Raw genomic sequence first — 22237 nt, 5'->3', positions numbered from 1 at the left:
TCGGCCCATCACCAATATCCCCACCCTGGCCAAACTGCTGGAGAAATGTGTCCAACTCCAACTAACAAAACACATTGATCAATTTGACCTCCTCAACCCTCATCAATCAGGTTTCAGAGCGAAACATAGCACGGAAACAGCTATGACACACATAATTGATGACGCCCTCCAAATTCTGGATCGCAATGAGTCCTGCCTCCTCATCCTTCTTGACCTCTCGTCAGCATTTGACACGGTCAAACATGAGAACTTGCTGGAGCTGCTAAATACTCGAATGGGGCTATCGGGAACTGTTCTCAAGTGGTTTTCGTCCTTCCTTCACAATCGGTCTCAGAGGTTCAAGATCGACAATGTGCTATCTACACCTATGCCTGCAGATCTAGGTGTTCCACAAGGATCCACCCTCTCCCCTACACTGTTCAACCTCGTTATGGAACCGCTCGCCACCTTGCTTCAAGCATCCAATGTTCAATTCCATATGTACGCCGATGACACACAACTCTATCTAAAGTTACAATCCCCGGAAGATATCAAACATCTGAATTCCACGCTTATTAACACCCAATCTTGGCTGGCCAATAATCACCTCAAACTAAACGCGCTGAAAACTGAGTTCCTACTCATCTCACCCCCGGCGAAAACGTCCTCCACCCAAACCTGGCTCAACAACCTAACAGCACTCAATGTCCAACCTACCATCGTGGACTCGGCGAAATCCCTAGGCATCACACTCGACGCCAAGCTCAACATGCAGCAGCACGTCAGCAAAGCCACTAAAGCAGCTAATTTCCAAATTAACACACTGAGGAAAATTAAACCCTTCCTCCCGGCCAAAGACTTCCAAACTGCTGTACAAGCTTTAGTCATCCCTCGAATTGACTACGGAATTGCGGCCCTCAGCGGTCTCCCGCTATCCACAACAGCACCCTTAAGAGCCTCCCTGAACGCTGCCGCGAGACTCATTACTGGCTCTAGAAAGCATTCGCACATATCCCCAGACTTAAAGTCTCTAAAATGGCTGCCTTTTGAAGCCAGAATACAGCTAAAAATTGCAGTTATGACACACGCGGCCGTGCACCACAAGGCACCCAACTACCTCGCTCAAAAGCTGTCTATATCAGGAGGCTCGAGAACCAATAGGAGCACAAAAAATCTACTCCTGAAACCTCGTAGATTCCGGAAAGCGAAAACTTACAAGCGCTCCTTCTCAGGAATGGCACCCAGGATCTGGAATGCGCTCCCGCCTGAAACCAGGCTGATCTCCTCCACGGCACTCTTCAAGAAAGAGGTGAAAACCATCCTTCTGGCCAAGATCTCCTGATCGCCATAGATGTTGGTTCAGAGACTCCGCATTGTATCACTGCTCACCCTATCCCTTGGCACTACACTTTACCTGTAGAGTGGCACTACTACGCTACTCTCTTACTATCGACCAAGATATGATACACGTTGGTTTACTGATCCACCTGAACACCTCTGTATTGGGATCAATGACTTGTACTGTCCTATATTACTTCCCTACCTGATTGTATATGGATTGGTTTTATGTATGCTTTTTATTATCCATGTTATTACCATCTTATTGTTATTGTTATTGTCACCGTGTTATTGTTGCTTTACCCATGTTATCACCATGTTATTGACTATTATACTGTCTCCCATTGTCTCTGTTCACTCCTACTGCCCCTACACTGTCTTTGTGAAGCGCTCTGATATCTGTAAGGATCCTGTTCGCGCTATATAAAACTTTGAATAAATAAATAAATAAATAAAATAAATAAGAACGTTACCTTCATAGACCACCTAATGGAAAACATTACACAAAACTCCTCCCCCCAATACAATGATTTATTCCTGGGGGACTTCAATCTGCACTGGGAGGGTCCCAACAAGAACCAGGTTAATGTCTTTAAAGACTTCCTAGCTGACCAAACTTTCACCCACACCTGCACTCTCCCAACCTACAGGAAAGTATCTACAATAGACTGAATCATCTCTAAGGAAAAGGCAGTCAATATAATCTTGATCTCTCCATGCGATTGGTCAGACCACCATTCTATTAACTTCAAATTCCAGGAGTTATAAAGGAAAGAACTACATAATATGTCACCTAAGAGATGTATTAGAGATACACAAGACCTAGAATATGAAACTGGCTGAGCGCTGTGAGAAGGATCTTTCTCCACCCTCCCACATAACAAACGGCAGCGAACTCACGGACCACTACAATGCAACGATGTCAGAAACAATTGATTCAGTGGCTCCTCTGAGATGAATCACGGATAGAGACAAAAATCCTTGGCTTAGTGTCTCCCTGAACAAGGAAAGGCGAAACCTGAGACTAACCAAACGGAAATGGAGACAACACCCATCATCCCCTCAACTAAAACTACTAAGAAAGACCAGAAACACACACAACAAAAGCATTCTTAAATCAAAAAAATAATTCTTTAGATTGGAACTGGAGAACACTCAAAATAGACCACGTAAACTCTTTGAAATGGTAAAACTACAGTTGAATAAATTGGCCAAATCCTCTAAATAAGAGGCAAAACCTGTAATAAACTGTAAGGAATTTGCTTGTTTCTTCACAGACAAAGTTAACTCACTGCGAAATGAGCTTAGTGCAGCAGCAATCAACCTACCTTCAATAGCGGCTGCACAAATCGATGAACTTGCACACTCCCTCCAAGCATTGCCCAAAAATGAAGCGCAATGGTCCTCTTTCAGGTTATAGGATGACAACGACATCTTCAAAATCCTCTCATCTACAAAGCCTAATAACCACTTCAATGATCCTCTCCCTTCGAAACTCTCGACGACAACCAATCAATTTGTCGTCCCCATGTGGACTGCGATAACAAACGCCTCTCAGTCGCAAGTCTAGTTTACAGACTACCTAACAACTGGGCAAGTCATCCCCATCTCAAAAAGACCTTTGAACGCTGCGGATCCAAATAATTTCAGGCCAGTATCCAATATTCCCCTATTAGCGAAAGTGCTAGAAAAAAATGTGCATCATCAACTTAGCCATCACATCTCTAAATGTAATCTTCTCGATGGCTGCCGATCAGGTTTCAGACCAGACCATTGTACGGAAACTACAATACTTCATATAGTGGATGACTCCTTGCAAGCTCTTGACAAAGACAAAGCTGGTCTCTTTATTCTTCTGGACTTTTCGTCTGCGTTCAACACAGTATACCATGATAAACTGCTATATTGACGTAGAAGGAGGATAGGACTGTCAGGAACCGTCCTCAAATAGTTTGAATCTTTCCTGGAGAATAGATCGCACAGATTTTTAGTAAATCAAAAGCTGTCCCCCATTACCATTGGTGTACCGCAAAGATCAACTCTTTCCCTAACTACCTTTAACCTCTGCATGGAACCTCTGGCTGAAAAACTGCGACACGCCAACATCCCGTTTCATATGTGTGCAGATGACATACAGATCTACATTAAAGTCTCGTCGCTGGAGGAGATCAAGCCAATGAATGAAGCACTAAAGATGGCCATGCATTGGCTAACATGTAATCAGCTTAAACTGAAAGCGCAAAAAACTGAATTCTTACTAATTTCCCTCTTGTGGGAAAATAAAGGAATGGAACAAACTGATCATCGTGCTTAACTGCACCCCGATCTTAATGGGCTCAGCCAAATCACTAGTAATCACAGTGGACAGAAAACTGAACATGTGAGCCCACATCAACGTTTTGGCTAAAAACTCACGGTACTAACTTATTTGTCTTAAAAAACTGAAACCATTCCCAGAAACGTCAGACCTCAAAATGGCAGTTAAGGCTTTGGTTATCGCGAGGATTTAATACGGATGTTCAACTCTATCTGGCCTGCCCAAGATCTGAACAACTCTGCTAAAAGCGGGTCTCAATGCAGCTGCAAGACTCATAATTGGATTCAATCACATCTCTCTGCACTTAAAAGCTCTGAACTGGCATCCATACGAAGCCAGAATACAACTCAAACTGGCCTGATTCACTCAGAAGGCGCTTCACTCTAAAACACTGGCGTATCTAGCTCAGAAAGTGGTGATATCTGGAGGAGGCAGGAACTCCCGGGGCACAAAAGAGCTTGGGCTGAAACCTCCATTCTTCCAGAAAAAGAAAACATACAACAGAGCTTTCTCAGACGCCGCACCCAGAATCTGGAACTCGCTACCGCAAAACATTAGAAGAATACCGTTCCATTCAAAATTCTAGAAGGAAGCTAAGATCTTCCTAATGGGTAAATCCCTACCTTAACTCTCTACAATCATTTGCCTAGGCGTCTGTCTATTGACTCTTCATCCATTACCTACGGATTTACAACTCAGAAAGGCCCCTCTATGACTTCCAGAACAAAGCGCACTAGGATATACAGGGTCCCCTGCTCGAAATGCCACTGAGGCGAGCACTCAACTAAACTTTGAACCCCGAGTTCTTCGATGGTTAAAAAGGAAATTTATAATTTGACATAATTGGTCAGTCTCATATTATTGTAAGCACAGAGATCTTCTACTGGCACTGTTTGTATATACTGTTTTATATTGTTCTTCATTTGTAAGTTTATGATGCTTGCTGCTGTCGCAATTGGGATCCCTATGTCTCTGTTAAGCGCTCTGACACCCTTTCGGGTAAAGTTTGCGCTATATAGAACACTAAATAAATAAACACTAAGTTTATTTACATAAAAAGAAATAGATTTGTTGAACACAACCTGCAAGACCTACAGTGGTTACACAAGAACCTGGATCACAAAAAGTTACGCACTCTTTGAACGTGAAGAGTAAATGTGCACTGAATAAATAGACAAACTGCAAGTTTGAAGTGGAAACTTTTTTTACAAAATGAATCACTCTTTGTTCATGACGGAACAACAACAATATCAGGGCGATCGGTTTAAAAAAATCATGGACTAGAAGACCTTCAAGGCATTTGATGGTTTAGAACAAACATGAGCACCTCAACTCCTATTCAAATTATTTTTCGTAGCTCTGCTCATTCAGAAACCGTCCTTGCTAAAAGGGGAGAACTGGTCCAACAAAAGCAGGCCTGAACTTTGGAAAAGGTGGCTCAACTGTTAGCAGAGGCATCAGTCACTAGACATGTGGTCTATACGCAGAGGCCAGATCCCGGATGAGCATACTGTGTGCATACAGGCAAACATCTGGTTCATTTGAGAGAGGCCTTCTTGAGGTCTTCGGGCAGAACCCGGCCCTTCTTGCGAGCCCGCTCTTTCTTCTTCTCCACCTTGGCTTTATTCCTTTTCTGAATGTTCCGCCGCCTCTTGTCCTGCCGCTTTTGCATCTTGGACTCTGTGTGCTCAGTCCTCTTCTCCCACTGTTTCTTACGCTGAACCTTATGCTTCTCCTTCCGCTTTAAGGCCGCCTTCAGCAAGACCTCATTGTCCTTAATCTTGACCCCTTCGGCCTTATATAGGACATTGGTCCATTTCATTTTGGTTTCCAGTACCTGGGCTTTCTTTTCATCCTTTTCCTTCAGCTCTTCCAGTTTGCTCTTCCTGGCCTCTAACCGGCTCAGCAGCTGCTTGTAGTTCTTGCCAGTCAGCGGAGTTAGGTTTCCCTTCAGCTTCTCTTTCTTCTTCTCCCTCTTCTGCTGGGGGCCTTTGCTCACCGCATCTTCAGGGATTTCCACCTTGTTGAAGACCATGGTGGATGTGTCTGGTACTTGGGTGGTGGCCTTCTGATCTGGCACCACAGGCTCGCCCAGCGCACCTTGGGCCTTCTCGTCGTCTTCTTCTTTCACCTTTTTCCTGATCTCCTTTCTTTTTCTTTTCTTTCGTTCTCGCTCCTGCTTCCTGCGCTGACGTTTCTTTTCCCGCTCTTCTTGAGACAGTCCTTTTGAAGAGCCCTAGATGGAATGTAAAGGAAAAGAGAACATGTTAAAGTATTCTAGACTCACAAAGTAACAATACCCTAGCAAACCAATGCAGCCTGGAAGCATTTCTGTTCAAGGACAGCGAGACATCACCCTAACCCCAGTGGTCCTGGCTACCCAGGGATTACAAGTGGTGCCTAAATCACAGCAGTAATTGGAGTCTCCTCCTAGCCCACAGCCCCTCCTCGCTCCTACAAATAGAGTTCTGGCAGAGGGAAACTGATGGAGCGAGATAGAAAACAAAATTTTGTTTAAACTCGCAAAGTCACATTTCCATAACATGAATAATAATATTAAAGATTTGTGATATGTTATGCTAATACAACTTAGATTAAACTTTACACGTGGGGGGACTAACATGTGTGCTCAAAAACATGCATAAATGTTGCATCTTTTTGTTCATGCAAAATAATAAAATAATTTATTGTTTTCGTTTTTTGTCATTACTAATTGCTGCAAACTTAAAAGAAGCATGTGCTTGTTTTGCTTTTCCTTGTCTTTGTGATGTCATTTCTACTATTCTAGGTGCATATGGGTCTCTTGGAAAAACGGAGACTGGTAGATATAAACGCTGCTTTATTTGTTTGCAATGGCTAGGTAACATTTTGATTAATCGGGTGGGTTAATTAATTAGTAAACCATGGGGTGGATACAGAATCTACTTTATTTCTTACATTAATACTTTTCTTGTGTTTGTTTTATACTAGAAAACATAAGTTGCCTGCTTTTGGGCCTAGTCATTTGAACCGCAGAAAAAGAGCTGACATATAATTCTGCAGAAAGTCACGAGACGCCCATTCTGAATTAAAGCGTTTATTGAAGCTGCATTCACAAAGCAAAAACTGATGAGCTGACATCATTCTGTCGGACATGGCCAAGGTCGAAAGTGAACATTTTGTCAGTCCTTAACTTGGCATCCGCGGAAGTCGTATTGAAAGTCTATGGACGCTGCGAGAATGACTTAATACATTTGTTGCAACATGAGGAAGCTTCTGGCTTCACGTGGAAGGAACAATGGTCTCTATGAAATATGATTTAGTGGAACTTTTTGATAACTAGGTGACATGTCACTTGTCACTCTCAGCCAATGGGACGTCGAAGATTTCTGAAAACTTTCCTTTGCTTAGTTCAGTTAGCGTAGAAAGGTATAAAAAGTCATGCCCTTAGGGATGGGCTGGCTGCTGCTTTCTGACTTTCCGATGAGGGTGATGTGCTGCTGGACTTTGCGTGGAGCACGTAAGAATCCTCAAAGAACTTTACTTTAATTTCTATTTATTTAGCTCAGTTAGGGAATTAGGTTTTAGAAATGCTAAACTTTATATATTTTCTTTAAAATCGTTTCATTTGCTTAAATAGTAATTTTCTCATATTTCATTATAATCATGCTTGCATTATTGCTAATAAATTTCATTCATAAAACTTTCAACTTATATACCATAAATTAGTAAATAAAATCTTACTTTTGACAAACAAGCTGGTCTTGGTTATTCAGAAGTGTAGGTTACTATTAGCTAGATCACGTCGCCTATGGTGGTCGTTTAAATGGTTGGGTCTTATTCTAATGACAATATTCTTTCTGCAAATGTATAAATATGTATATAGTTTGTAGATAATGTGTATATAGATTTATTCTGACCACCTGATTCAGCAGGCCCAAAATATATCAGGTTTATAAATGGGTCCATATTTAGTTTAGAATTTTGTTTATAGTTTATGAAGTTGGGTAGCGTTGTTTATGATATATTTTCTATAGCCCGCTGGATCAATTCTCTGGTAGCAGAAATTGATGGTTGCTAAGGAGTAACCAAGGTAATATGTTGGTTGCTAAGGGTTGCGTTATGGTATGGAAATAGGATCGATGTTTTAACACTTGTTGAGTTCGTTTTTCGTGCTATCTGTAAGCTATACCGGTATAGATTGTGTGGCGAGAAATTAGTCACGCAAGCCATCTGTTCTGTTTGTAGTGATATCGCCGAGTATCACAAGAGGTATCGCCGAGTACCATAGTGTTGTCGCCGAGCAGCACAGTTTTAGGGCTAGGTCTGAATCTTGTATAGTGAGGGTTTTCTAAGAAATCAAAGCAGCATGAGAAAAGGGACAAAGCGCCTTCCATAAAACTCACTGTGATGAGAGTATTAGTTATATCCGAGCTTGAGTGAAGGGTAAAATTAACGTCGGTGCATGATTATCTATAAACAGGTTAGAGTCCTGTACGGGTACATGTTTCATATCTATAAACAGGTGAGAGCCCTGTACGGATAACGTCGTTATTTTGCTAACGGTGCATGATATCTATAAACAGGTGAGAGTCCTGTACGGATTTCATGTGTGTTTGAAATTAGGGAATTTTCCGTGTAAAAGTGCGAGTTTGAATTGTATTTTATGTTCAAGTGGAACTCTTAGAACTTTCACTTCGCGGTGGGTTCAGAGCAAAGCGAGTTCATAATTATACGTGTTAGAAGGGTGGGGTAAGGTTACTCTACTGACAATTGAATATTATCCTTAGTGTGAATAGCGCCGCCTATTCCGAAGTGTGGATACTTGAATGTATGTAAACTATCCTAAATAGTGAAACGAACAGATGTTGTCTTTATAGTCATTGTTAAGAATTAATTTACACTGAAAAGTGTCCTTAAAATGGCGCTGTGAAAAGATTTTGTGAAGGAGGGGTAAGCGCCAGGAGTGAGAAGCGAGAAACCGCAGCTGCTGTGTACGTCACAGAGCCGCGCTGGGATTGGGTGACCTACGTCACAAGCTGTATTCTGATTGGCTCTTAAGTCTCTGACGGCCTGTGAGCTGATTGGTCCTTCGGAAAAACTCCAAATTTATTGGTTGAGCAGAAAAGTGACGTAGCTCAACTGTAATTGGTTTGTTGGTGTGTTTCGCGCACGGATTGGTTGTTTTGCGGAACATCCCGGAAATATTTTACGAACGATTTTGTGAATTAAATTTAACTTTTAAAAATGAGTTATCATTTTAAACATGTTGAGAAAAAGACAACATTATTTCAGAAATTCAAAAATTTATTTTCACCTGACAAGAAAATCGAAACGCGAGGTGGTAAACTACTTCATAAGTATAAAACACCTGCAGCGTATATGGAAGGTGAATACGGATATCATACTGTCTTATGGTTCGACAGTTGGAAACGATATACTAAGAACGACGGTGTTTTAGCTTGGCCTGATGATGGTTCATTTAATGTAAGAGTTTTAAGAAATTTACGAGAGAAAATGAATGCTCTTGTTCCAAAACCGAGACCAACTCAATTTGAAGCTTTAGTTGAGTGGGAAGACGAGATGTATCAGTTACAAAGAGAAGCTAGTGGAATTAAAAGACCTTCTAAAAATCCATCTTGGAAAAGAGAAACTCATGAAGATAGATTGCGAATGTGGAGACAGGGAAACATGAGTGAAGGATTGTATTTAATTCATGAAATGGTAATGGGTTCTCCTACAGGGAAATCTATGGAAAGTGAATCTGAGGATGCAGTTATGGAAGAAATATATACAACTACTAGAAAGAATCAGCCTAATCAGCCTTTGAGACCTCCTAGATCATGGTCTACTCCGGTGGTTTCTACTGAAACTTCACCGAGTGCACCTCCAACTAGTGAAGCTCCTAAACTTTATCCAAATAATTGTGAAATCACTGAAACTCCTAGAAGATCAGAATTCGAGAATGCTCGAAATGAAGGTAGACATTTTACAATGACTCCAAGAGCAAGGGAACCTCCAAAAGATTATGCAAGAGAGACAAGAAATGTTGAAGATGTTGATTATAATGAATATTTAAGATCTAAAGAAGAATTAATTAAAAGAATGACAAAAAGCATGGAAGCTGTCACAGTTCCAGTAACAATTGGTCCTGTTCAGCCTGTATTTGATCAAAAGAATACAAACAAAAATGGATTAACTATTCCTTTAAATACAGAAATTCAAAAGGCTGCTGAAAAATTTTATTCAGATTTAACGGAATTAAACACTTCTAAATCAAGAATGCCTGATTTAACTTTTAATGAGGATTTATCTCCAAAAACACCAATGGGTGCTATGTCAGATATAGGGAGTCCTGAAGTCAGGGTAACCACACCAAAACTTGATGTGGCCAAATTAAAAGCGAATATCGAAGAATTAATAATTGGAACAATTGGCCCAGATAGTTTAAATTACTATCGGGATGATGAACTACTATTCATTTGCAAAAGCATTCAGTGGAAAACGAAAAATAAATATGATCAATTAGAGGATCTAGCTGCAGAACTTGAAATCGATGTGAGTAAACAAAAGAATTTTGCAAAGCATTACAGATTAGACTTTTCAGAAAGTGACATTGAGAGTTTGAACTCAATGGGAAGAATAGTTCACATTAAAGATTTGATTGTCTATATCAAAAAGCTAGGGGAACTGAATAAATGGAGAGTAAAATGGACGAAAAAGAAGGAAGATGAAAGATTGGAAAAATTGTCAAAACAATTTCCAATGAGAGAAGTAGCAGGAGGAGGATATGTTCATGTCCCGTGGTCGAGACAGGACATTCTGTTATTTACAAATGACTTTCCAAAATTGAGGGAAAAACCAGTCGAGTGGTACAGGCAAGTTGATAGATTTATCAAAGTGTCAAAAGTTCTGTGGATTGATTTAGATGGATTTTTTGACATTGTAGTTCCATCTGATCTTTGGACAGAATGCAAAATATCGATTAGTTGGCCAAAAACAGAACCTGAGCGAATTAAAGAAACAGGTGCTCCAAATCCACTTGTAATGGATTTCTATGAAAAAGTAATTGTTTGGATGAAAAACAAAATTCCACCCAAAGAAGTCGATTGGGTTAAAATAGAAAGAACAGAACAGGAAACAAAAGAATCAGTTCATTCTTTTTATGAAAGACTATTGTTAATTTTTAAACAATACAGTGGTTATGAAAAATTAGATGAAAAAGACATGAGTCATTTTGTCTATAGATTTGTTTATGGACTAAAACCTGAAATTGGAGAAATGATCAGAACTAGTATTGTCGGATGGCAATCACTATCTGTAGATGATATTCTAAGAAAAGCAAAATATTGTAGCGATGAAATAGAAGTAAAACAGAAGAAGCTGAAGGAGAAAGCCATGTGGGCTCAGGTAAAGGTGGCTGAGCAACAGATTGCCAGCATGGGAAATAAGAACACTAATTTTGTTCAAACTGGAAATACAAACCAGATACAAGGAAAGTTTAAAGGTAATAATTTCCCAAAGAAATTTAGCCCAAAGATAGAAGAGCTGAAACAAAGATTACCTTGTTTTAATTGTGGCGAAATTGGACATTGGAGGGACGAGTGTCCTCATCCTCCTAAAAACTTAAAGAATCCCTTATTGAATCCACAGATGCAGAATGGTGTTAACCTGCAGCAACAGCTACAGATGCAACAGGGGTTAAACGAATTTAATATTCAGCGACAGTTACAGCAACAGCAACAACAACAGGTGAATAATCGTCAAGACCAATTGCCACAACCACCTTTTCCGAATTGTGGGGGAGTTCAAAAATATAATCCAAACGTGGGATTTCAGGGAAGTGAACAGGTAATAAAACCACAAAAACAGCAAAAGCAGCAAAGGGTTCAAATGCAAAATGTTTCACAACAATTTTTATTAGCAGAAAGTCAAGACAGTGATTCTGATGATTATTGCTGACGGTGCCCGAGAGAGGAGGAAGAGTGTGTTGTTGGAGCCACTCTTGAGGTTGACCAGTCTGGTCCTTATGTAAACGGGAAAGTTAATGATGTAGACATCACTTTTCTAGTGGACACTGGTGCTACCCGTTCTACTGTTAGATCAGTGGAAATTGAAAACCTACCTCTCTCTGGGGATACCATCCAAGTTGTCGGAGTAAGTAATCAGCAAATTAAAACAGACTTAACTGATCCAGTACCAGTTGAAATTGGAAACTACAGAGACAAACACAGATTTGTGGTTTGTAATAGTAGTCCAGTAAATCTATTAGGTAGAGACATCCTATGTAAAATGAATTGCAGAATATATTGTTCTCCTGATGGAGTTGAGTTACAAACAATGGAGGAAGATGGTTTATACAGGATGACAATGATGATGATGGAAGCAGAAGAAACAAAATTGTTTCCTGCATTTGAAGAAAAGGATTTACCTGAAGAGCTAAAAGAAGCAGTGAAATCTGAAATATGGGATTTTACTGGGAATGAGATGGGTCTAATGAAAAACGTAGATCCTGTAAAAATTGCATTGAAACAGGGAATAGAATTTCCAAACACTCCACAATATAAAATGAAAACAGAAACAATTGAAGGTATTACACCTATAATTGAAAAATTAATCAAGCAAGGTGTATTAAAGGAAATGAAGAGTAGCTCTTGTAATTCACCAATTATGGGAGTTAAAAAGTCTAACGGAACATTTAGGATCGTACAAGATTTGAGAAAGGTTAATCAAATTGTCATTCCATGTTGTCCTGTGGTTCCAAATCCAGCAGTAATTCTATTTCAGATTCCACATGATGCTGAATGGTACACAGTCATTGACCTTTGCAATGCATTCTTTACTGTTCCCTTACATCCAGACAGTTATGAAATCTTCGCTTTCAGATTCCAAGGTAAGACCCTTGGATGGACAAGAATCCCTCAGGGCTATACAGAAAGTCCTTCAATCTTTAATGAATTGTTAAAAAGATCATTAGAAGATTTAGACTTACCAGGTAGGTCTACGTTGGTGCAGTATATTGATGATTTGTTAATAGCTGCAAAGACAAGAGAAAATTGTGTAACAGACACAATAATTCTGTTAAATCGCCTTGCAGAAGAAGGACATAAAGTGTCCCCAGCAAAACTACAGTTTTGCAAACAAGAAGTAAAATATCTTGGTCACAGAATTGCAAAAGGAAAAAGACAAGTAACAATAGAGAGAATAAAAATGATTCAGGCAATGTTACCACCAAGAACACAAAGACAGGTCAGAATGTTCTTGGGAATGGTAGGTTACTGTCGACAATGGATAAGTGGATTTTCAGTAATTGCAAAACCACTACAAAGACTGACCAAATCAGATGTAAAAGATCCAATTATTCTCAATGATGCTGAGATGGAATCTTTTGAGAACCTGAAAAAGAGCTTATGTCAAGCTCCTGCTTTAGGTATGCCAAATTATGAGAAAGATTTTGAACTGTATTGCAGTGAGAGAGAAGGATGTGCATTATCTGTGTTAATACAGAGACATGGAAATTTAAAGAAACCTATTGCATACTTCTCTGCAGTTCTTGATCCAATTGCAAAAGCATTACCAGGTTGTTTGAAAGCAGTTGCAGCTACAAGTATCAGCCTCGAACAAAGTGAAGGAATCATTATGGGATTTCCTGTAAAAGTTTTTGTGCCTCATTCAGTTGAAATATTACTGACAAGAGGTAAGACTCAACATTTAACAAGTAGCAGATTGACAAAGTATGAGAAAATCATACTGGGAGCAGATAATGTTTCGATTTCAAGATGTTTGAATCTGAATCCTTCTACATTACTGCCTGATTCTGAAATTGTTGATGACATTGAGACAGAACATGAATGTTTAGATGTCATGGAATTCTGCACTAAACCAAGAAAAGACATCAAAGACAGACCTTTGTCTGAATCGGATTTTGTCTACTTTGTAGATGGCTCATGCTTAAGATCCGAAGGAGGTGTCTTGAAAGCTTCATACTCAGTTTGTACAGTTGTAGATGTTGAAGAAGCATCATGTCTTGAAGGAGTTCGTTCAGCACAAGTGGCTGAATTGATTGCTTTAATTCGTGCATATGAAATATCAAAGGATATAAGAGTTACCATCATTACTGATAGTCAGTATGGGTACGGAGTTGTACATGATTATGGACAACTCTGGTCACAGAGAGGATACATGACATCAACAGGATCACCAATTAAAAATGCAGTTTTCATTAGAAGATTAATTGAAGCAATACAATTGCCAAAAGAAATTGCCATTGTCAAATGTGCAGCGCACACTAGAGGAACTGATTATATTTCCAAGGGAAATGCCTTCGCAGACGAAACAGCAAAGTACTGCGCAAGGAAAAATTATTCATACAATCGGGAGAGGAGTAAAGAAACTGATTCAAATTCATTAATGCTAACAACTGTTGTAGAAACATGGCATGAGATTAGAGATTTACAAAACGAAGCAGAAAATGATGAAAAAGACCTATGGTTAAGATCAGATTGTAGACCACGTGAAGAAGATGGAGTGTGGGTTTACAAAGATGGCAGAGTAGTCTTACCAAATTGTTTGATTGCTGACATGGCCAGATTATATCATGGTCCAGCACATCTAGGAAGAGATTCTATGGTCAGACTTTTTAGAGAAACATGGTTCAATACCAAATTTAGAACCATTGCTGAATCTTTTTGTCAAAGGTGTTTGTCATGCCAACAAATGAATCCAAACAGAAAATCAGTGGTGGGGACAGGAATAATTGGTCGAGAGGGTGGTCCCTTTACCCGGTTACAAATGGATTTCATTGAAATGCCTTTACACAACTGTTTGAAATATGTGCTTGTAATTGTATGCTTATTCTCAAGATGGGTAGAGGCTTTCCCTACACGACATTGTGATTCAATTACAGTAGCAAAACTATTGCTCAGAGAAATCATCCCAAGGTACGGTTTTCCAGTCACTATTGAGAGTGATGGAGGAAGCCATTTTGATAACAAACTGATGAAGTTAATTTGTGAAGCTTTGAGCATTGAGCAGAAAATACACTGTGCATACAGACCAGAGGCATCAGGTGTAGTTGAACAAATAAATGGAACAATTAAAAACAGAATTGGAAAAATGTGTCTTGAGACAGGTATTAAGTGGACAGATGCTCTTCCACTTGTTTTGATGTCATTAAGAAGTACACCAGATAAAAAGACAGGTTTGAGTCCTCATGAAATTTTAATGGGAAGAGTTATGAGGCAAGCTTTTATACCTGTAGGTAAACTGTTGAGCATAAATGACAGTGCAATTTTGGATTACTGTAAAAGGTTATCTGATATGGTAACTTCTGTGTCTAATCAGGTGGGAACTGAAGCTCAATCAAATGAAAAAGTTTTGACTCATGATCTGAGACCTGGCGATTGGGTCAGAACGAAAGTACATCGGAGAAGGAATTGTCTAGCTCCTAGATGGCAGAAACCTAGGCAGATAATTTTGATCACTACTAATGCTGTAAAGTGCAGAGGATTAAAACGTTGGATTCATCCTAGTCATACTATTCCAGTACCAACTCCTGAGAGTTCTGATGTTGAAAGTGATACCACAGATGATTCTGATTCTGAAGCAGAAGACAGAACAGAAGGTGAAATAATTCCAGATTCTGAAGATCGACAAGAAAGTCGACATCTGGAAACTGTGTCAGTGAATGTGCCAGTGAATGGAAATCTGACAAGAAAAGACTTGGAAATAATTGAAATAGATTCTGAAGGTGAAGAGAATCTGTTAAAAGGAAAGATAACTGAGGATTCGGTTGTTTCCATTGAAGACAAAGAAGCTGAACAAAAGGAAGTTTCAGACCAGGAGAGTATCGAAAGGCAGAGAATAAACTCTGAAGTAAGGAACAAATATCCGAAATCTGGGAAGTTAGAGGTAATTGAGGAAGAGGAGGAGAAGGAATTACCGAGTACCAGTGATGGAAGACAAAGTGAAGTTCCTGAAGGAGTGAAATTGCCGAATAGAGAAGTTCCTGAGTCAATTGAAATTTCAGACTACGAAACTGAAGAAAGTGACGTGGAAGGTGGAAGTGAAAACGGAAAGAAAAGGACTTGGAAGTCAGAATCAAATAATTCTGAACCAAAGAAGAAGTACGTGAGAAAAGCAGACTACTGGCCAGGTGGAAGATTGAGAGTCAGATTGATCAAAAAGCCAATAGAACAAGTAGAAGAAATCAGTAGTCAAAAGAGTCCTGGAAAAGAAGTTGGAGTTGGAAGAAAAATTGAAGTGATATCGAGAAAAGGGAAGAGAATAATAAGACCAAACCAAAAATACAAGTCTCCTGAGTGGACTTACTTAGTAATTCCACCTGTTATTGACATATATGATAGTAGTGAAGAAGAAAACGAAATCCAAGAAATTAGTGACAATGATTGAAGTACAGAATTATTAAATTGGCAAAAGGCTGAAGAAAATTTGTTAGATGACACAAGGTCGAAGAAAAACTGTTTAGTTGAAGAAAACTTATGTATGACATAAGGTCGAAGAAATCTTGTTTAGGGTTATAAAAGAAAAATATATTTTAAAAGGGGGGTGTATATAAATTTTAAAATTTATTTTTATTTTTGAGGCTAAAACTAACCTAAAAATGCCTTATGTTAAGGAGAGCACTTCAAAATGTTCTGTTTTTAAAAGATGCTGTAAGATGACTCTGGTATGTCTGCTCATTTTAGTTCTACTCTGGTTGGTACTAGCTGTGATTATCCCTTTAGAAATGAATAGAGAATTACACAAAGTTAACATAACAAGCAAAGCTCTGGTTAGCCAAACTAAACATAGTACATCTGCAAAAGTTATTGATCATCAGCCTAACATTCATCAAGATAAATCAATAGGTGATTTTTCAAGTAATACATTCACAAAGCTATTGAGTGAATATGTAAAGGTAATGGATGCAAAAGACTGCTATGTCTGTGTTAAGTTACCTGCTTCTGTTTCTGAGGGAGTAACATATAATATGCTTCCTCTCACTTATGCTGTAACATGTAGTGTATTAACTAGTTTATTTTATCAAACTGGTCGTTTAGAATATTACTATTCAAATTATGATGAAATTTTTGCTAATGTTAAGATTGATAATGCTTTAAATAAGCATAAGAAAGCAAAACAAATGAGAGAATATTTCCTTGTTACTAACGAACTCACATATGAGTATGCTTACAAGAATAATCTAACATGTAAATTAAGTGCTGAAGGAAAGAAATTTTTGAATATGGTTGAGGAGAGAAGAGCAATTTATAAGAGAAATGAATTAGTCAAGCAGACTAAGTCAGCCTTCTGGCAAAAAGAGGATGAGAAATTAAATGGCAAAATGCTTGAAAATATTGCAATTCACATAGACAAACCAGTTAGTGGAAAGCTTTGCATTAGAAGAGATAATACACTTTTTGATAATTATTTTGTAGGTGCAAGTAACTGTGAAGATACTTATCAGATTATGGGAGGTTGGGGATTTAAAGGTGGAAAAGATCCTATCTTTCCTGGGATTTATTTTGTTTGTGGTGACAAAGCCTACTACAACCTTCCAGACCATTGGTATGGAACTTGTTATGTGGGAATTGTTTTTCCTAAAGTGTTTCATGTTGACAGAGATTCAGAAGGATTGTTTAAAATTCATAATTATGTAAATAGAGCTAAAAGAGAAACTTTTACTGAAGTTCTGGGAGATATTTTTCAAGCTGTAATACCTTTTGTTGGTATAACCCTAAATGCTGGGAGAATTAGAAAATTGTCCACTATAGTTGATAGATTATCAACTGACACTGCTGATGGATTTCAATTAGTGAATGTTGAAGTTATTGCAATTAGATCTATGGTAATTCAAGACCGACTTGCTTTAGACATACTCCTAGCAAAAGAGGGAGGAGTCTGTGGCATTTTACATGTCCAACATTGCTGTACATATATACCTGATGAAAGTAAGAATATTGAAATGTATATTAAGAATATTACACAAATGCATTCAGAGATAATTCCTTTAGAAGAAGAAGATTTTACAGGGAAACTTTCAAAAAGGTTTCAAGCAATTAAAAACTGGTTTCATAATATCGGAAGTTCAATTCTTGGCAAGATTCTGGCACCTTTGATTATAATAGTATTCATTTTTATTTTGACCAAATTAGGTTGTTTGTTACATAAAAGAAAGAAACAGTTGAAAGAAAAGAAAAGAATCTATAAACTCAGAAAAGAAGAAGAAAGGGAGATCGAATTACAGGAGTTACATAGAGAGCGTCATGTTAATTGCAAAGATTATGCAGAAACAGACTTTTAAGTTTACTGATACAAATGAATTTGAATCGATTTCTTAAAAATTTAATTTACCAAAATTTTGAGTGCTGGTGTGGTGATTTGTTAATCACCAGATGAGGGAGTTGATGGAGCGAGATAGAAAACAAAATTTTGTTTAAACTCGCAAAGTCACATTTCCATAACATGAATAATAATATTAAAGATTTGTGATATGTTATGCTAATACAACTTAGATTAAACTTTACACGTGGGGGGACTAACATGTGTGCTCAAAAACATGCATAAATGTTGCATCTTTTTGTTCATGCAAAATAATAAAATAATTTATTGTTTTCGTTTTTTGTCATTACTAATTGCTGCAAACTTAAAAGAAGCATGTGCTTGTTTTGCTTTTCCTTGTCTGTGTGATGTCATTTCTACTATTCTAGGTGCATATGGGTCTCTTGGAAAAACGGAGACTGGTAGATATAAACGCTGCTTTATTTGTTTGCAATGGCTAGGTAACATTTTGATTAATCGGGTGGGTTAATTAATTAGTAAACCATGGGGTGGATACAGAATCTACTTTATTTCTTACATTAATACTTTTCTTGTGTTTGTTTTATACTAGAAAACATAAGTTGCCTGCTTTTGGGCCTAGTCATTTGAACCGCAGAAAAAGAGCTGACATATAATTCTGCAGAAAGTCACGAGACGCCCATTCTGAATTAAAGCGTTTATTGAAGCTGCATTCACAAAGCAAAAACTGATGAGCTGACATCATTCTGTCGGACATGGCCAAGGTCGAAAGTGAACATTTTGTCAGTCCTTAACTTGGCATCCGCGGAAGTCGTATTGAAAGTCTATGGACGCTGCGAGAATGACTTAATACATTTGTTGCAACATGAGGAAGCTTCTGGCTTCACGTGGAAGGAACAATGGTCTCTATGAAATATGATTTAGTGGAACTTTTTGATAACTAGGTGACATGTCACTTGTCACTCTCAGCCAATGGGACGTCGAAGATTTCTGAAAACTTTCCTTTGCTTAGTTCAGTTAGCGTAGAAAGGTATAAAAAGTCATGCCCTTAGGGATGGGTTGGCTGCTGCTTTCTGACTTTCCGATGAGGGTGATGTGCTGCTGGACTTTGCGTGGAGCACGTAAGAATCCTCAAAGAACTTTACTTTAATTTCTATTTATTTAGCTCAGTTAGGGAATTAGGTTTTAGAAATGCTAAACTTTATATATTTTCTTTAAAATCGTTTCATTTGCTTAAATAGTAATTTTCTCATATTTCATTATAATCATGCTTGCATTATTGCTAATAAATTTCATTCATAAAACTTTCAACTTATATACCATAAATTAGTAAATAAAATCTTACTTTTGACAAACAAGCTGGTCTTGGTTATTCAGAAGTGTAGGTTACTATTAGCTAGATCACGTCGCCTATGGTGGTCGTTTAAATGGTTGGGTTTTATTCTAATGACAATATTCTTTCTGCAAATGTATAAATATGTATATAGTTTGTAGATAATGTGTATATAGATTTATTCTGACCACCTGATTCAGCAGGCCCAAAATATATCAGGTTTATAAATGGGTCCATATTTAGTTTAGAATTTTGTTTATAGTTTATGAAGTTGGGTAGCGTTGTTTATGATATATTTTCTATAGCCCGCTGGATCAAAACAAACCACCATTACTACCGCCTTGAGCACACAGGCTGCCTCTACCGAGGCTATCAAAGCATCTGATCATCAGTCTGTGTTGTTCAGATATTGTAACCCTTGCTGCTAATGGGAGGAGATCTAGACTTCAGCTTAATCGCAGCTACACTTTTCTATCCACACTTCACCTGAATCACCCTCTGGAATCTCTGCCTCCCCTACAACCAGTGCTCAGTTTAACGAAATAATTTTTTTTTTTTTAAATACACTTAGAAATATAAGCCCAAAGATGGTCATGCGGACTACCAGGACTGCCAAATACCAAGTCTGCCTAGTTCTGAATCCACCCCTACATGCCTCTTTTTTACACCGTTCCACCCTCTCTTTCATAGTTTTCTCTCCACCATTGACATTACTTGAATATTCTCCATTTGGTATTGATACGTTCTGCTTTTTGTGAAGTGCTCTGATGCCTATAGGACATGTTGTGCTATATAAAAAATCACAAAAATAAATAAATAAATCTTGCTCTGGGTCAAAATTCTGGTGATAATAACAGGAGTGCTGCTATCCACCACCTATATAAATTAAAAACTGCCCATAAGTGAATCCACAAAAACACCAACGTAGCGTTTAACAAAATAGAACCCTGCTTCCTTCAACATATTCCTTTCTGCACAGTTCAAACCTTCAGAGGACCAGAAGATGGTCCAAGTGCAATGACAGTGTGTACGGTTTTGGGGAGAGCTGGGGGGGTGGTTGATTTGCACTGCAACATTATTTAGCTAACAAATAATCCTGTGATCAACAATCATTTTACAGAAACAATTCCATGATTTCAAAAAGTTACCAGATTGTGAAGTTACCAAACTGTTGTTGATGGGTCGCTCACCCTAGGTATTGCAAAACGGAATCACATTTTAACACACCAAGCTGTGTTCTTGCCATCACTCAGGCACAAGCACTCGGGCACAAGTACTCCATCTTTTTCAGATTATCAGTGCTTTAGGGGTTCTGGTTTCCTTTCTCAGGAGAGGGCTACAGCGAAGAAAACCCAGAAGCAGACATGGAAAAGGCAGCTTCCTAAGGTTTCCTTGCATGATCAGCTGCAGTTGTATCCATGTGATGGAAGAGGGATGTGAGGGGCATGGGACTGAAAACCTGGTATCAGTTAAAGGGCACACTGCCCTACAGGAGGAAAAGGACCACAGGACGTTATGGAAAACATTTGGTCACTGTGGCACAGGTGCTCTGGCCCTTGGCATGTGCTACTGAGGTTGAGCAAATAACTAGTTAGCATGTTGCATTTGCCTCAACGACTGAACGAGTGGAAACGGAGACACAATTCCAGAAAAATAGACATTGAGACTTCTTCATAGCAGTAGAATGTGCAGGAGTAAATTAGGGGAAGATCAGCTAAGATCAACTTCTGACTGAATAGGAAATTATGGCATCTCAAAAGCAAAGTTTTTACTTTCTGTTCATTCGCCGTCTTACAGTTTACACTAACAGTCTTCACAGACTCGCAAGGCCTGCTACCACAGGGACACGAGGATGTTTCAGTTGAAAGTACCCAAGGAAAACATGGTCCAGTTCTTATTTTTAGGTCTTGCCTGCAGACAGTTTTTAGCTGTTTGTTGCTCAAAGGCCTTTAGTGGGTCACATCAAAAACTTTGTGTGCTTTGTGCCAGCCTGCTGTTTACGAGTGCAAGAGTACAGGGGTTTGAAAGGCAGACTCAGATGCCTTGTGAGAACTGCATTAGGGTTCCACACCAGTGCTTGGAGTGGTCTTGGGGTATTATCCTTTTAGGTCCCCCATGAACACCTTAACTACAGAAGTCTAGAAACAATATAAGTGTTCTCTAAGTGGAAACCTGTAGAGGTCCAGCCCTGACTTCTCAAGATGTAAAGGTGACAGATGATGTCTTGACACTGACTTTGAAGGGGTCTAGTTGCTCTGCGATGCAGAAGTGGAGACTCTCATCATTGACTGCATAAGACGTGTGATTAGTGGGCTTAGGTGCCTCACAAAATATGGTCATGCATTGATCACTGAGATGTAGGTAACAAAACTCTAAGAGGTCAGGGGTCAGATCACCAGGTTGTGCTACCTGGAATATAAGTGCCTGATTTGGCCAGGATGTTGTGAACATGTCTGGCGAGATTGACAGATTCCCACAAAGACTGTTGGACATCTTCAGTAGCATTGAGTACCAGGGCTGTCTGGCCCAAGTGAGGGCAACTAGGATGAGGGTCATGCACACCAGACGTCCCGGATTTTCCTGGACAGTCCCGGGTTTAAGAGGACTTTCCTGGTGTCCCAACAGTTTTCTTAATTTTAGGGAAACGTCCCTGTTTATGGGCAAAGGACAGGCCATTCTTTAAAGGACATATACACTCCATTCACAGGCACCTCTGAGACTGAAATGTTTTAACTTAAGTAATTTATCTGTTTCTTTAAGGCAGCACATGAGGGGGGCGGCTGCCTGTTCCCAGCAAAGAGAATGTGGAAAACGGCAGGGGGAGCTCAGGATAGTGGAGACCTGCTATAGATGTGTATATATGTGTGTGTGTGTGTGTGTATATATATATATATTATTGGGTGGATGCTCACACCGCTATGAGTTTACTCTCCATGTCAGTTGGCAGAAAGAGTAGAGCAGGCATGCCCTGTGACTTGCGCCAAGGGCCT

At 39.0% G+C, this 22237-nt stretch overlaps 1 protein-coding gene across 1 annotated transcript in view; it reads right to left on the bottom strand.

The window, feature by feature from the left end:
• Positions 1 to 4820: 4820 nt before the first annotated feature.
• Positions 4821 to 22237, bottom strand: part of SURF6 (surfeit 6) — a 90058-nt gene continuing 72641 nt past the window's right edge. The window contains exon 5 of the mRNA XM_078646141.1: positions 4821 to 5870. Within this exon, the coding sequence (XP_078502267.1) occupies positions 5172 to 5870 (699 nt within the window). The 3' untranslated portion in view covers positions 4821 to 5171. The remainder of the gene's footprint in view (positions 5871 to 22237) is intronic.

Source organism: Lissotriton helveticus, chromosome 5_1, assembly GCF_964261635.1.
Source record: "Lissotriton helveticus chromosome 5_1, aLisHel1.1, whole genome shotgun sequence".
In the NCBI taxonomy this organism is placed as follows: Eukaryota; Metazoa; Chordata; class Amphibia; order Caudata; family Salamandridae; genus Lissotriton; species Lissotriton helveticus.
Note: the sequence above shows the minus strand (reverse complement) of the source record. Positions and strands in the feature narration are given on the sequence as shown.